The sequence below is a fragment of the Aricia agestis genome, chromosome 9, assembly GCF_905147365.1.
Source record: "Aricia agestis chromosome 9, ilAriAges1.1, whole genome shotgun sequence".
In the NCBI taxonomy this organism is placed as follows: domain Eukaryota; kingdom Metazoa; phylum Arthropoda; class Insecta; order Lepidoptera; family Lycaenidae; genus Aricia; species Aricia agestis.
In genome coordinates this window covers 487,061-503,790 of record NC_056414.1, presented here as the reverse complement: position 1 = coordinate 503,790, position 16,730 = coordinate 487,061, and the positions used below count along the sequence as shown (strand labels likewise).

The 16,730-nt window shown below is 39.3% G+C and overlaps 1 protein-coding gene across 1 annotated transcript in view; it reads left to right on the top strand.

Annotated features, from left to right (window-relative positions):
* Window positions 1–16,730, top strand: part of LOC121730654 (zwei Ig domain protein zig-8-like) — a 272,454-nt gene that overhangs the window by 30,467 nt on the left and 225,257 nt on the right. The window contains exon 2 of the mRNA XM_042119796.1: window positions 16,067–16,242. Within this exon, the coding sequence (XP_041975730.1) occupies window positions 16,067–16,242 (176 nt within the window). The remainder of the gene's footprint in view (window positions 1–16,066; window positions 16,243–16,730) is intronic.

The following is a 16,730-nucleotide window of genomic DNA, read 5'->3' as shown; positions in this document are numbered from 1 at the left end:
TTAATAATAAACAATGTTCCGTGTATTGCAAAACGCTGCAAATTTAATACACGTTACAAAACGGTAAGAACAACCTAATTACAAATTTGCAGCGTGTTACTAATTTTTTAAGCAATGTTATTAACAAAAAACCTTTTTCACCCCTTTTTAACCCTTTCCGTACACCCCAGAACGCTGCAAAATCACACGGTAAGTTATTTTACCTTCTTTAACAACCCCCTAAAATTTTATCAAGTTACTAATTTCTTTCGGGTTTTGGCTTTAATGACTGGCCTACATGCATTTTGCGGGACTAATCCCGATCGAAAATTTAGCGGGATCCCGCGGGACTGGCGGGATTACAAAAAAGCGTAATTCCTATGTATAACGCTGCGCGCGGGAGTGCGTGAACTGGCTACAGGCAGCCCACTAAGCAATTTACCATCAATTCACCTATAATTCACTTTAAATGACAATTTTACCAACCAGCGGGGAAGCTGAGCAAACTTTTTCAGCTGCTGGCTACCTTGTGTTGAATATCAGGAGCCGTTTGGCAGACGACACAATTAATACCTTAACATTTTTAACATACTTTTATAATTATATAAGTTGATTAAAAAGTGTTTTTTAGTTTTTTTTTAACAATTTTTTTCGTAGCCATATTAAAAAAAAGTTTAGTTATTTATTATTAAATATTTTGATATCTAAAGTCTAAACTCTAAAGTATTAATAAACCCTTGTAAAAAAAGTGTCCGACAATGTTTGTTTTATTTATGTTTCTAAGAATAAAAGGAGTTCTATCAAGTAAAGACATTATAACGATTTATTTTAAAAGCTTAAGTCCACCCTGCGGGATCCCGCAGATACCGGGATTGAAATTATCCTGCGGGATTGCATTCCCTAGTCACAATGTTAGGCCGCGTACTCCTTCGAAACGGCTATACTGATCTTAACCAAATTTTATATTATGCATATTCAGTGGGTACCTATTATATTGATAAGTGCATTTGTTGAATTAATAATAGTAAATTATTACAACTCGAAATGATTACGACGGCGACCATTGTTTCTGGGACGGCATAGCGATGGACGTTGTCATGGTAACATTATTTAGTCACTTCAATAAAATAATATGGGTGAAATACTTGATTTATATTATGGCAAAGCAACCTTTGCCGGGACAGCTAGTGTCATAAATCATAATATTATATATTTTGTAAACTAAAAATATGTGGTAAGTAAACTATGTCACTGTTTTAGAAAAAAAAATGTATATATTTTATCTACATCGCAAATAAAATAAAAATATTAAATACTTAGAGTATACATTAGCAAGCTAAATGTATACTCTAAGATTAAATATTATTTCCTGAATTTTTTAATCTGTGCTGTGTATTTTATGTCAACAATTTTCAATTTGTTAAAATAGAACTCACAAAAATTCAAGTGAAGTTCATTGAATAAAGAGTCCCGGGCCAAAATACACGTAAAGTTTTATTTTCCGTTGTCAATCATTCCGCAATTTATTCCGAGCTCCTTAAAGCTGTTTACGTACACATTGTTGTATGTTGCTCCGAGTTCCCGGTAAACAGAAAAGAATGTTCAACAACGTCAGAAAATATACATCACTCTTCCCCCCCGCCCCCGGGAAGTTCGTGTTTAGATATTTGAAACTTCACGGTAGGATAGTCGGCGTAATTACAGAATGTACATAATTACCGAAATAATCATCAAAGGGAACTCCGTAAGCCGGGGAAGTTGCGAACTCCATGTAAGTTTGCGAACGCGCGCCGGGCCGTGTAGCGTGTTCTTTGCTACTCGGCGAAGTCTAGATTATTCATAAAAGCTGCGCGAGCTCCGGGAGTATAATAAATTCTGCAGTGACCGTCCCACGCGTCTTTAATCTCCTAAGTTATGATGCTGCGAGCCTTAAACTATGCATGTCGACAGCTCAGATTCAACTGGAGCTGTATGTTAGCTGAATATGCTATGAGAGTGTAATGTTTTCGAGCGGCAAAGGAACGTGTGATATTAATTTAACTTGCAGTTACTTGAATCTTACATTTTAGTTGTTGTATAACTTTTCAGCTTAGTCGTTTTGCTTTAAAGAATTTGAAATGAAATTCCGTGTAACATTGAAAACAAAGCACGTTCTTAAAGCAAACAAGTTATTAAATATGATTTAATACAAATGAAAGTATTCGTTTGATTAATATTTTTGCATTAAAATGATACACAAAGGGCATTACCTGATTTTGTATAAAATTTTAAAGGCCCTCAAAGTTTCACAAAGTTTTTTCTGTGTTTACAGGAAATGGCGATAAAAAGTCACTCACACTCACTCACTCACTCACATAAACTCAGATCATAAATTAATATAATCAATAATTTAATAATTAATTATTAACATTAAATCAATAATTAATTATTATCATTGCCCTTTTATTTCGAGAGATGGTACTAAACGCTTATGCTATTGTCATTTTGATATACACATTAAATTGATTGATTGTGACAATAGATATAGTTTCGTATGCTATTCTGCAAATAAGAAACTTTACGAAAACCGTTGAGATCTAATTCAGCCCGCAATGCTCTTACCCAACCGATGCTGCGAAATCGCATATTGCATATGACGTCCCATGACGTCGCGACTGCGGTGCGGTCGGCGAGTCCGGGCTCCCCGATTATGCAGCGACTTATTGAATTTTAACATGATATATTTAACGGAGCGTTTGGGGTTTTAAGGCGATTACTTGTATACGAGCCCGTTGTTCTTGACGTCTATAATCTTGATTGAATCATTCCTAGCCCCTCTTCGCGCCCGCCCCCGCCCCGCGCCGGCAACTGTTAGAGTTTATTAAATTTAACAGCGCTGTTTACAGTGATCTCGATACATATTTGATACGTTGAGATTCGGTAAATTGATTCTCGTATAAGAATTTCGAGTGTCTCCTAGTTTGCATTATTTTTATTTCATAGAAGCAGCGATATAGATAGCGATTGTAAAGTTATAGTTTAAAAATAAAGAAAATATAGTGATAAAAATGAAGAAAATGAAATTGCGAATAGAGGTAATAGGAATAAAATAATAAAACAATTTGTTCAAGTATTCAAAGTGTGTCTAACTGTTGACGGTTCAGTAAATAGAACAGGGAATCCAACGTCGGAGGTTAGCGGTTACGCTTTTCCATTTAAAGAGAAAATGAAAAGAGTTTTAAAGTAAAAACGATATTGGAGTACAACAGACGCTGATGACAAATCGCCCCGCGCCGACAATAGAAACTATTTATTGGATGAATTCACCACAATTCAGTTACAATTGATTTGTCAAACGAACAATACGTTTAATACGATTGCACCAAAGAAACCGACGCCATTATCGTTTAAAAGATAAAACGAGATAAAGGATAAAAACAGCGACAGCAACGCGACAGCGACCGCGGAGCGCTAATAAGATTAATGAATGTTCGTTAGTGCCGCCGGCCGCGATCACTATTTATACCTTTAAATTCTTTGAGGTTTACTGCTTCGCTTTATCATTTTAACGTATTATCACCATAATAATCAACAATACTCCCAGTAACATACCTAATCTTCATCTCCTTCGTCGTAGCAGCGATATGCTGATATTATCTTCTGTGAGTGCGTGTGTTCATGGCCTACCATGTTTCTCGTCTACTGACTAGTTTATTTACTATAGATTTTAGTGAATGATTAAGCGTACTTAAACGTCATTTCTTAATCATCAATGATATTTCGTTTCGATCACATTATATTTTGTAGTGTATTGATAAATAAAGATATGCCCCGCCTACTTGGGTAGGTAGTGGGGAGAGTAGTAGTGGTCGCTCGACTTCGGTCTGACGATCACTTCTTCTATTATCCATGAGCCAGTCGAGTGGTAGTGCAGAGTTATACAGTATTCTATGTTTAATTTACTCCTCCTACAAGAGTGTACAAATTGTACATTATTCAATTTTAAAATTATCCGTATCGGCCCATAATTGAAACCCGATCAATGGGGAACATTATCGTAATGAAAATTTTCCACCAGAAGTTATTTACGGCGCGGCAAAAACGACCCCTAACTCCGCAACACCTGTCCGGCGGCCGTGTAATTACACCGGAGGTGGAATCGTCCCAAACTTTGTATTCGCCCGTTTTTTATTTTAACCGGTCCGAAGGTAATGAGAAGCCGGATGGGGTGATAATTACCGCGTACGCTCCGGATAATACAAGTTCTTAACCCGGTTCAGACGTGTGGACGCCGCGTGAATAGAAATATCGAGGAAGTCGGAACCGCTGCCGGCGAATAAAGACTAAATTAAGTAATGCTTAATTTAGTCTTTATTCGCCGGCAGCGGTTCCTAAGTCCTAACACATTTACGTCAGTTCTTATGAATACGATACCAACTTTTGTATGCTCGTTGCATGCTACTGTATATAAAAGTGCTCGTGATGATGACATTTAAAATGCGTCGAAAGTGTCTACATTTTATCCAAAACAAAGAGATATTTCTTAAACAAAATTACAAACAAAAAGTTGCGTAAAAAGTGGAGAAACTCCCAAAGAAGCAGGGCAACATCAATTTAATTCGTCTGCTATAAATCATACAGAATAATGTAATAATTACTCGCGGACCTTAATTCTTGTTTTTGTTGAAATAAATTAAAGGAAAAATCGCTAATTAACGCCGCCGACCCCGAGCGCTGCCGAAATCCGGGGAAGCCCCGCGCCGCCCGCGCCGGGGAAGCCCCGCGTGGTTTACGAATAAAAGCCACTCTCGTTGTTCGAAAAAGTTATAATTATTTAGAAAATACCAGTCGTCTTTTGCTATTACAAGGCTAAGATAAACGGAATTAATTCTGTAATGGACAATGTTATTCAGCTGTTTCCGACTTGCGAGTGCTTTTTTGTAGTTTCCTCCTCGAGCTTTGTTCGATTTTTAATTAGTTTTTATTGGGAACTTTACGTTCGTTATTTTCTTTTCTTCTCTGGTGCTGAAAAGGGAGCTTATTATTTTCCTAGCATTCTGTTGTGAAAGAAGAATGATTATTATTTATTATCAATACCTGACTAGTTTCAAAGCTGCTGCTGCTCAACAAGAGCAGTATGTAGCGACTTTTGTGTCAAAGTGTCGCAGTTCAGGAAAAACTAGGTTAAACTCAGTCATAATAAAAATACATTGTTGAACTGAAATTGGCCCAAACATACAACACCGAGCTTTCGATACAGCAAGTCTCGCGAACAATAAATACGTATCCGAATAATGAGGAGCGGATTCTAAATCGTAAGTTGTATCGGAGAACACGAAAGGAGCGAACGAGGAAGGAAATGACAAATGTTCGTACAACACATCGCGGCGAATACGCGATACAAAACGCACAAAATAAGATACGAGTATGAATTAGCGGGAGTCCCGGGCTCACATAAATCTTTCACGGCACTGAACTCCGGAGTCGGGGACAATAATGAATATGGAGGAGCCGCGGAATGAGCCATTGAACTGTGCCACTTAATATTCTATACACAATATTTATCGCCTAACTTCAGCCGTGTGGAGGCGAAATGTCGACGTTCGCCAGTTACATTTTTCTATCGCGTTTTATTTGTAGATACATTGAGTAATTCTTTTGGAGTTTTCGTTTCGTCTGTTGAAACTTCTACTTCTAGTTCTCATATCATTTAGTTGTGTCGGTTTTTATGTAGCTCCTCAGGGTAAGGGCTGAGTAAACAATACAAGTCACAAAACAAGCGTGTATGGCTCTAAGTATATAACTTCATAATGTAACATTCATTTTGCTTCATCGAGTATCTCAAAACACATTTAGTGTCTCACACGGCTTATTATGTACTCTAAATCTGTAACAAAATTACGTTTCTTTTTACGTTGATCTCTAAAATAACATCTCATTAAAACGCGCAATCTTGTCGTCGTCGTTTAACCCAAATAAAAAATAAAGTAGATTTAAAATGTAGGCCATCCTATTAGTCGTCTGAATGCCGCGCCTTGAGACTCCCCCGCTTCCCATTAGGCCTCCTCCGTGGCTTGTGTAGACCTCGGGAATATTTTATTTCGGTTTGTCTGCTCGCGTGGCATGGGAAACAAATACCGAACAGGAGTGTATACGATAAAAGTTAAAACCTTATAATTCAGTGGCAATATCTTCACAGGAAAGTAAATAGTCCTAAAAACTTTACCTGAACATAAACATTTCCCCCCTTATTAATAAACGTTGTATAAGCTTTGAATAGTTATACAGTGTTTTGTTCCTGTCACACAAGTGAAATATTTAATTGGATTGAAGAAGACAAAACACTGTATAACTATTCAAAGCTTATAGGGCGTTTATTAGTAAGGGGGTTATATTATATCTACTAGCGATTAATCCGCTGAGAAATCTTTCAACGTAATAATTAGCATTCAAAAGTCTTAGGTCTACGTCTTGTTTATCCATAAATGTCTTTTATTTCGGTACTTCGAGAGAACTTACGTATGTTTAAACGTGTTATGTTCGTAGACTGCTCCAAAGAGACTCGTAAAACGTTAAGCACCTCGCCAGCTGTAAACTTTAATAATAACCAAATAAATCATCCGACTCCGAAAAGACAGTACGGAGAAAGATTCGAGTGAGTCTTTAAGAAGCTCGGCCCGGACATGTAAAAATATCACACAATCCTCTTTGTAGACAACTCATTTCAATTAGGGTCTACACAGACGACGGTTGGGTTGCAGTTGAAATGCGGTCCGTCTGTGTAGACCCTTATTTGGTAGTTTCTCATACGGCGCAAGCCCACAGCTGCGAGGCGTTTTATATATTCCGCGGCTCGAGAGCTCGGCGCGGGCGGGAAATAAATAAACTATTGTTATTTATGTTCGTGCTCATTTACAAGCTCTCGTAACAATTGACACTGAGATGGGGTGGAATCTTTTGGAAGGCTTTTTTCTGATCGTTTCGTTTATTTCATTTTCTTCGTTCAGTGGCTCTACCATACATTTAAAGCTATATAGTATTTATCGATATTCGATACTCGATACCGACTACGTAAATGTTTAGTATGGCGATTTTAAATAATTAAATAATTCGAGTATTTACGTCGTCGGTATCGAGTATCGATAAAAACTATAGCTTAAAACTCATGGTAGAGCTACAGCTCCTAAAACGATAACGACAGACAGGTCTGTAATCGTTTTAAACATTAAATTTTATTGAAACTTTGTGCATTCATATTTAATTTTAAAAACCTTTTAAGTCATCTCGAAGCTTATTTCACTCTCGATTTGACTTGAAATTTTAACTCGTTTACTTCTGAGTAAATACTTCGGTCTCTCCTGAGACATTTTAATGGTGTTAAATATTTAATTGGGGCGCTATCGATTACGCTCATTATGACAGTCTAGACGAGATGTAAACAAACTGCCATCGGTGTATACCGCGAGATCTCTTGACGAGGCCCTGGAGTGCGCGGCCGAGCGGCGACTGACGCACGATCAGTAGTGAGTACGAACAAATAGTCTTAATAATTATTATCATAAAATATATTATATAGTTAATAGTTTGCGAGTTACTTTTCAGTATTAAAACTGGTACAAAAGTTATAATACCCACATCATAGAATAAAATACCACTAGTAGCATGTAGTGTCTTGGAAATAAAAGTATAGAGTTTCTCGGTGTCGTGTGGATCTCTATATTATAATTTTTAACTCTTTATTCTCTATATTATAATATTTTATAACCATTGACGCATTATCATTGCGGGAAGAACTTCTTTCATATTTGCATCCACGCAAATTATTATCTATAAGTATATTAGTTTTCTCTGCCATCGCCGTCAAGACGCGTGTTTCGTGGCGTCGGAGTCTCAAGTGCCACGTATGATTAATTGTATGTCGGTCATTTACACCTCGTGAGTCGTGAGCTCATCTCGACTGAACCTAAACTGAACTCACACGTTTATTACTCTAAAACGTACGAGATTATTTATGTCTGTTTAGAATTTAGAGCGAGTGATTGTTAAAGTGCTTAAGAATATTTATATTTATTATTCTCTTGTGCAAAGTAATAATTCATGTTAATAGGATTCTGCTTCTGAACAAATCATCGCTTTTATACGATATTGATTGCCTCCTATTCGTTTGATTAAAAATAATCTTGAAATTTCACGTCGGATTACACCTATCAGCTGCACACGCTCCACACTCGTTATGAACCGAAAAAACGAAAAAGCTGACCCTCCGATTAGTTCTCAAGTAATTAAACAGGCCCGGGAGATGTTAATAGACATAATGACGCGTGCAGACGCACCCCCCGTGCCCCGCCGGCCCCCGTGCCCCGCCGACAATGATGGATGGGGGCCACGGCTAAATTTAAAAATGCGTTCGGATCCTGATTTAAATCTGTCATCGATGTTCCATTCCGATAAAAAGTTGGGATATTCTCGTCGTCGACTCGGAATCTGGTAGAATCGATTGAACTCATCTCTAGTGATAGTCGTAAGATCTCTGCAACCTTGTCGATTAGGTTGTTATATCCTGCCCTAGCAAGACGCGATGCAAATAATCCTATATGATCATAATATTATTATTATCTGTCATAAATTTGCATTTGGGATCATCACAATCTATGCCGGCGAAAATACACACAAGACGTAAACACTTGAGTTGTAATAGAATTTGTGATGTTATCGTCGGCGCTGCTGTACGGTGTAATGGAAGTGCACTGCTTTAAAATGCGCCAGCGTCGGGCGGCGTTGGGCGGCGTTGGGCGGGCGGACAGTTCGCTGTAATGACACGTCCGTGCATCTAATTTGGGAGGTAAATAGTCCGCAAACTCCGGACACGTCACCCGGCTTTAATTTCGCCGTTAGCTCCATGAGGGGCCATTTTGTGGCGCGACCCTGGCGCACGAAATGTCGCCGAAACCCCTTTGTGACATTCCAGCCGTTTCTTGCAGTCGAGAATCCAGGAAATAATTACATTAATTTCGTATAATATTATTCTCCTTTGAGTCCGCAATCGAGTCGAGGAGCTGCATGACCTCCCCGCTACCCAAATAATGAGCAACGGTTACTTTAGTTTCAGGAATTGCCACGTAACTTAATATCGCAAAAACCACCGAAAAAACAAACAAACCGTGCTGCCATTACATTTTTGTTGATCTTGCAGTTTTTAACTTTGTGAGCGGAAACGTACATCGCAATTTGAACCCTATTCCGCGGCGGTTAGTGTTACTTTACTGCGGTTCGATTTGTTGTTTTTTGCCATCCCCGAGCTCCGTTCAGGTGATTATTTTGCTTGTGTTTGGAAAAGAATTTTTAGGTTAACGGTTTTTTAATACTTTTTCGTGTTAGTCCAGTCGGGGCGCTCTTTGTCCGGCGGTCGTCGTTTGTTTTTCTCATTATTATAAAATACTGCCCGACGTATTGTTTCCGACTTCATATTATCTCTTTGATATTTTATCCGATAACAAACTAATTGTAACATTTCGAGCGGCAAACGAGCCCAATATGAAGCCCGACTTTAAATAAAGCAAGGAAAGGTACAAAGGTGCTCAAAATTTCGACTCGATTCGATCAGTGATGGAATTCTCTTTATCCAATTTAAACGTTAAAATTCATGTGCACGCATCAAAAACGATTTAATCAATTATCGAAACCCTTTTGTAAAAATGTGCCGGTGGAATATAAACGACGCGCCGGGGGCTCCGCGGGGGCCACGGGGGGCTGGGGGCCTGGGGCTCGTGCTCATCAAAACTTTTGATTTTAATCCTATTAAGAGCTCCGTGTGTGAAAATTTCGCTAAGCTTCATCTGAAACGTTTATGGAATACATTTCGTTTGTGCTAACGATGTACAAGTTCGGGGCTCACATGTGAGGTTCCCCGTATCGTTAGCAGTTTCGTCCCGGACTCTAATTTACGTTTCGGCTTTGATAGTTTTTGATTTTCATATGTTATGCAAAAGTTGTCAGGTCGTCTATGCCGAGTGTGAATGGTCGAGTACTTTGTACTATTTTGTAACATTTGAATATAATTTTAAAATAGAACCGCCCTGAATTTGGTGAATGCGGTGAATACGAAACATCGGAGACTTTACTTAATAAAGCAGGTGTCACAGGCGCGGTATTTCAGCCCAATTCCCGTGCGCGGTCTGCGCTAGATATTGCACACAGAGCGCGGCCGATATCGCCGCCCGCCGGCCCGCCGCGCTCGCTGCCGCTCACTCGAGCTAAAAGCAAGCATTCAATTCGGATGCGCTGCTTCGTTTGAACTCTATGTAAACTTTCTCTCCGACAAAAGAATCCAGTCGCGATACGGAGCACATTGTTATGAAACATTTTTGAGCGATATTGCCGGAATGGAGTCTCCGTGCAGCGAAACAATGCAGATAGAGAAACTTCGCCGGTTTTGTCTGCGGCATTCGATTAAAGTTTACTGCGAGCGGACGACTGATAAACCTGAAGGTTAACGAAAAGTCGGATCGAACCGGCGGGCGGCTCTGTGATCGCCGGGAACGAGTTCGAATGAAAGGATTAATGTTTACCCTCCGACGAAACTTAAACGAAACTCCAGCAGACGAAACACAAAGAACAATAAAAAGTATTGTACTCGCTCGACAATCTCATTATGTTCATTTCGTTTGATATAGAACTCGAGATACTAAATCTATATATTAATACACAAGCGAAAAACTTTGTATCCCTTTTGACGAAAAATGCGGAAACGTAGGTAAATGAATTTTGCACAGTTATAGCTTATGTGGTGAAGGAGTGCATCGAGCTAATATTATTTTGAAATTATGCTTTTATCATACATTTTTTAACAAAAAAAAACATTACACACACTACAATACGCACACTGAAGAAGCTGACAGATTTCTGAGTGACAAACGTATAAGTACATACGAATTATACTCTTTTATTTATGTTTGATGTCTGTTGACAAGAAGGTGACAAATTGAAAATGGATTATAGTTTTTTTTATTGAATCTTAGATACTATTAGACAATGCTTACGGGGACAGTCTGAGATCAGCTGAGTCCTAGCGACAAGAGTTGAAAAAAATATTATGATAAAGTCAGTATTTTTTTTACAAAATATAGGTAGTAGTCCTAAGGTCGTTGAAACTAAGGTCGAATTTCGACCATTGGGTGATCTCTAGTATCAATTAATAGGACGAATTCTTAAAACTAACATAATATTATTATATTCATCCAAACGCTTAAACGGAAGGAAAAAAGCGCGTGTAAATAATATATTCTCAGTTTTATTGGGGTGGAACTAATAAATCTGCTGGGTATTTGATTAGTGGGGAGTGCTTATATCAACATACACCATATCTCATCGCTGACACCCACAATTGCCACTAATATAACACATAGTTTCCATATCTGCGTGTGCGTGATGTACCGTGTTAATCCTTCCCGCACACAGACGCGCCGCACTCACACCGCCGACGCCGGACTATCGGCGCGGGGAAGTGTGCCCAGTGACAGCTTTACTGCTCGCTGTTAGTCCACATGATTTACTGTTCCTTGGAATGTGTAATTTTTAACATTACTACAGTATGTTTCACAATTCTTTTTACGGAGCTCCCCAGATTTTTAAGTTTGAATGCGCTGCAGCTATTTCTCGCTATTTCTAAAAATTAAAAAGTGAAGGGAATCGAATATCTATATATATAAAATGGATTTTCAACTGTGTTTGTAATGCTAAAACTCGAAAATGGATGAACGGATTGGGCTAATTTTAGTCTTAAAATATTTGTAGAAGTCCAGGGAAGGTTTTAAAGTGACACGAAGTTCACCGGGACAGCTAGTTACAGATAAAGAATTCTAATTTGCAGACCCGAAACAATAAATAAATGTACGATAAAGAATGGGATTAATTTGTATCAAAACTAAACGGAATCGAAGTCGCTTAATCTAATTATAGCTTTATTGGAAACGGATAAACCGCGTTTAAAACGTATCGTACAAATGAACCGCCCTCGTCGATACAATTATCCGACTGTAACAAAAGATCGTAATTCGATCTGCCGATATTTGTAACGTTCTCCTGCGGTCGCCCGATTTCAATTTACGATTATATTACAGTCTGTGGTTAATATTGTAAAAAATTGCATTTCAGATTGAAATAAAATATGTAATTTCGTTTGGAAATTCCATTCCATCGAAGTTTGAGGTTTTTCAATCTATCGAAAGAGTTCAGATGGCAACATTGTAAGTTTCAGTTTATAGAAGGAGTTTGGAACCGAGCAACAAACTTATTACAAGTGATATAGGAGGCGGAGTATCGAGTGAAGCTGCATGTGTATTTGCCGGATGTACTCGAGCTCGCTCGGCCGGAGCCCGGAGCCGGGGTATTTGTCTTGGAGACGCGACGTGCACTAAATCAATCCCCGTGCGGCTTTAAACAGAATCGAGCCGGCCACTTCACTGGCCCAATTCTCTGACGGAATTAAAAATTCGCCCGGTCTTGTCAGTCTGTCGCCTGTTGCGACCTGTAGTTCCGGAGCTTTTGATGTCATAATCCGTGTTCTCATCAGCACCTTCTTTCGTCTTTTTTCTCTTTTGTCAGTATGATAAACATTACTTAAAGTAGACATAATAATATGCAGATATAACATTGGATACATTTTCTTTATTTATCGTTCGCAGCGTGTTCGACTAAGTGTGTCCGTCGTTGACCTCGTCCGCCCTTATTACGTAGCAATTTCTTCGCCACGATTTATTGTGGTATTTGCGGGGCGTCTAATCGTTTTTTCGGGTGACCTAACCTTCAGGACGTCACTCCTCGCTCGCTTTATCACTCTTATTTCCTCGTCCGCGTCCTCAATCTGCGCCGCCGCAAATCCCCCGGACATCCATCTCGACCCTTAATTCATATACAAAAGTACCACTATCCCTCGAATTGCCCGTGCAGCGGCATCGTCGTTAGCTGCGGCGTCGCGCTGATTAACTTTGGGTCGTATTACCGCTGTAACAAAGAGCGTATTCGTTCGAATTCAGAATCGGACGTTCGGGCCAATTAAGGAGACATCTATCAAACGTCGGTCAGCGATAGGAGATATTTTTTGGGGGCCGCCAAGATTGATCGGGAAATTAGTCGCTTTAATTAGCAGCGATTTGCCTTTTATGTCGTCGTCGACGTTAAACATCTGTCATAAAATATCTATCACCGCCGCACTTTACGAGACCCTCCATAGTTTTATCGCAGAAATAATAAATATTATTGCGAGTATGATTTTGTGTTCGGATTTCGGCGCTTTTATGTGCCATCGTGTGATTTTATATTCCTCTTATTTTCAAGGTAGTATCCACTTACATTTCTCTGATGACACCTGAGTTTATATTTCCTTTGATAAAGATATTAATTTGTTAATTATTATTATAGTCAAAAGTACTTAATTTACCTCTTAGCATTCCTTCTGAACGAGATGAAACGGGTCGTCTGAGAATCTAATCTACGATCTGCGCGGTCAACTATTTAAGATTTTATTGAAAGACCATTAGACCCTTTGAAGGTAAAAGTAAATCAGGAACATTAAACCTTTTAGATCGCGGCGAGGCGCTCCCGTGAATGTCTACGAGCTGCTGAGTAAATCTTATAATTAATATTGTCGGGGTCGCTTACGAGCTTGAGGAAGGTTTTTATATACTAACGAGGTCGAGTGAGAGTGGAACGTTTTACAATTCATTTTAAGAAGATAATTCGGCCGGCGCTGAAGTTTACTCGTCGTTACCTCCAGGTTGAACGCTCATGAATATACAAGTATGAAATCTTAAAACTTACGAACGATCCTAATTTTATCGACTTCGTTTAAGTAACCTCAACAATAGAAGGGCAATCAAAACTTTTAAGGGGTTTTTGATAGTACGTATCTAAAAGTAATTCTGATTTATATAGGTATAATACGATATCCTTACTATAGAACATGCTCCCGTCTACGTTATGAGGAAGTAAACGGGAGCATGTTCCCGCATAATGACGTGGGCAATGTGTTGAGGAGAATTACGTGTAGTTTACTTCCGAACTAACCGCTCAAGACCGCTTCTTCCCTGTGCCAACATTTTCATAAATTGCTACGAACTTAATGTGTACTAGAGCAGGAATGTAGCGGAGCGTCCGATACGACTTCTCTTCGAGATATCGTTTGGTTAATTTTATAATATATTTTGTTGCTAGCGGTTTCATTTGTTTCTCATATGTCTACTATTTTAAGAGACTTACTATCAAAACAGAGTCAGGGATTTAACAAGATACATCTTGTAATGAAGTACTACTTACGATACAGATTAGATCCTTCCGGAATCCTTTTCCTTATCTTGTATTATTGACTTATCCCTTGAAATACTATTACGGACACAACTTTGATATAACGATAGCCTCCACGTGTACACATCCGTAATATTTACGTATCGGTAATATGTTTGAATAAGCGACACGATTTATCGCGCGGTGTAAAGAGCCAGCTCGGCGCTAACGCGGCTTACAATTACGCGAAGACTGGAGTGTCCGCAAGAGCTCCTTAAAGCGCTGTTCGATAGTTAATTCTATTACCTCCACATCATAACCTGGAATACTCCATTACGAATATTACCAGCGCGGCACCCGCGCCGGCTCTGCCATTATCTTCTCAACAAATTGTAGTGTTACGTGTTTTAGACAAGTGCAATATCCGCGTTGTACTCGAGTTCACATTCACTTCACTTTCTTGAACAAATTTTTCAAAATAGGTGTGCCACTATGCCTTATATGACAATATGTTTGTTATACAAGAATCAAGATAGTCAGCGTATGATTTATGATAAGTACTCACATACGGTTTTATTCGATCGATTAATCACGTAGAGTAAAAGCCACGGTTCGGGCTTTCGTCCACACATTCAGCATTATTCGATAGTTTTACTCCAAATCGAATAAAAATTATTGTGTGAACCGCAAAACTTTCACGCTTGAGTATGGCTTGAGTAAAGCTCGACTCGGCTCGCGTCGAGTAAGTTCGAAGGAAATTAGATTTATTTACTTAATTTCATCGAGCCGGTTCGATGCGAGCCTTCGAGCTGTGAGCTATGCGGTCCACACGGTAATTTTTGCTCGATTTGGAGTAAAACTATCGAGCAGAAGCGTATGTGAGTACTAAGCATTAGACAACGGTATGTGCAATATAAATTATTGAATTGTATAGGCAGTAATTAATTACTTATTTAACCTGTTAAATAAAGTAATTCATTATTGCTTATACTTTAACATAAATAATATAATAATTATGCAAATAGAGATGAGAGACAATAAAACGTTCATTGTAATGCGTGACGATAATATTCTCTAAACTTGAAACTCGACTTTAAACGGTATGCTAATCGGTAGGCTCCAAGAAATTAATTTGTTTAAGATAATAATGCCGATCCCCGGAGACATCGTAACTATCGCTTAATCTCATTTCAAAGTGAAAATCTTCGCTTAACAAGTTTTAATGAAACATTTGAGACAATACCTTCATTGTGTCGCTCTCGAGTCCCGACCGAAATCCTCGTATTCAGCCCGTCTCCGGCGGAGGACTCGGAATATATTACGGCCTTGTTTGTATTGAGGTTTCGACGCTTGTGTATTTTTAACCGGCGCAGGAGGAGCTCCACCGGAGCTTATTAATTTGCTGAAATTCATAACTCATAAGCTCCGACGAACTCCCAGTTTCTACATCATCTGCACGACTCGGGTTTCTATCGTGAGTTTTAATCGTGTAACTTACGAACATGACTTTGCCGTGCTTCATTTACGAACAATACAATATTAAGGTACTCACTTGTTTTTGATTATTTTTAGATTCACAAATGATCTGTTCGTCCACTCTAGTAGCATAATACGAAATTAGGAAATCCACTAGGCAATCTAGACATTCTACTCGCAGGAGCGCCGTGTCTACTCTATTGTATCTCACGTAATGTTTATTCCTTTCACTTCATTCCTTTTACATTGTGGGTATAAGCTGTCCCCTACCACAGAAGATATATTAGTAGTACCAACCCCTACTATAATATCACATTTTCCCACAATTTTGAGCCCTGTACACTCATTCCAGGTGCATGCGATGTGGCCGGCGGCGCGGGCTCGGTGAACGCGCTACCGGGCGGCGCAGGCAGCGCGGGCGCGCGTCTGGCGCCGTCCTTCGACGCTGCCACCCCGCGGAACGTCACGGCGCTCGTCGGCAAGTCCGCCTACCTCAGCTGCCGCGTGCGCAACCTCGGCAACAGAACGGTCAGTACTAGATATTATGACGTCCATTTTCATGTGACCCTGAGGCCGGCCATAGACGGACCGCATCTTGTAGTCGAAACCGACTGCAAGATGCGGTCGCCGCACAGCGATCTGCAGTTTTCATACTAAATTCATATCCGCAATTCACGGACCGCTCGAGCAGAGTTCTTCAGCGGTCGGTGCAAATTTCAACGCGACCGTAGAGTAGTCGGTCCCGAGTCCCGACGGCAACTTGCGGTCTGTCTATAGCCAGTCTCAAGATCGAAGTTTTCGAAATGACTTATGAATTCGTAAAAAATAGAATATAATATGCTTACAGGGACTGTCTTAGGAAATCGTTATATGATAAAATGACATGAACCATGGAAGCAAATTTTACGTATCTGCATGAGCAACAAACATTCGGCGGTCCGCGTTTAGTCTATTAAGAGGATATTTGCAACATTTAATTTTCTTTGGTGAAATCGGTCCCATCTGTTATAATATTA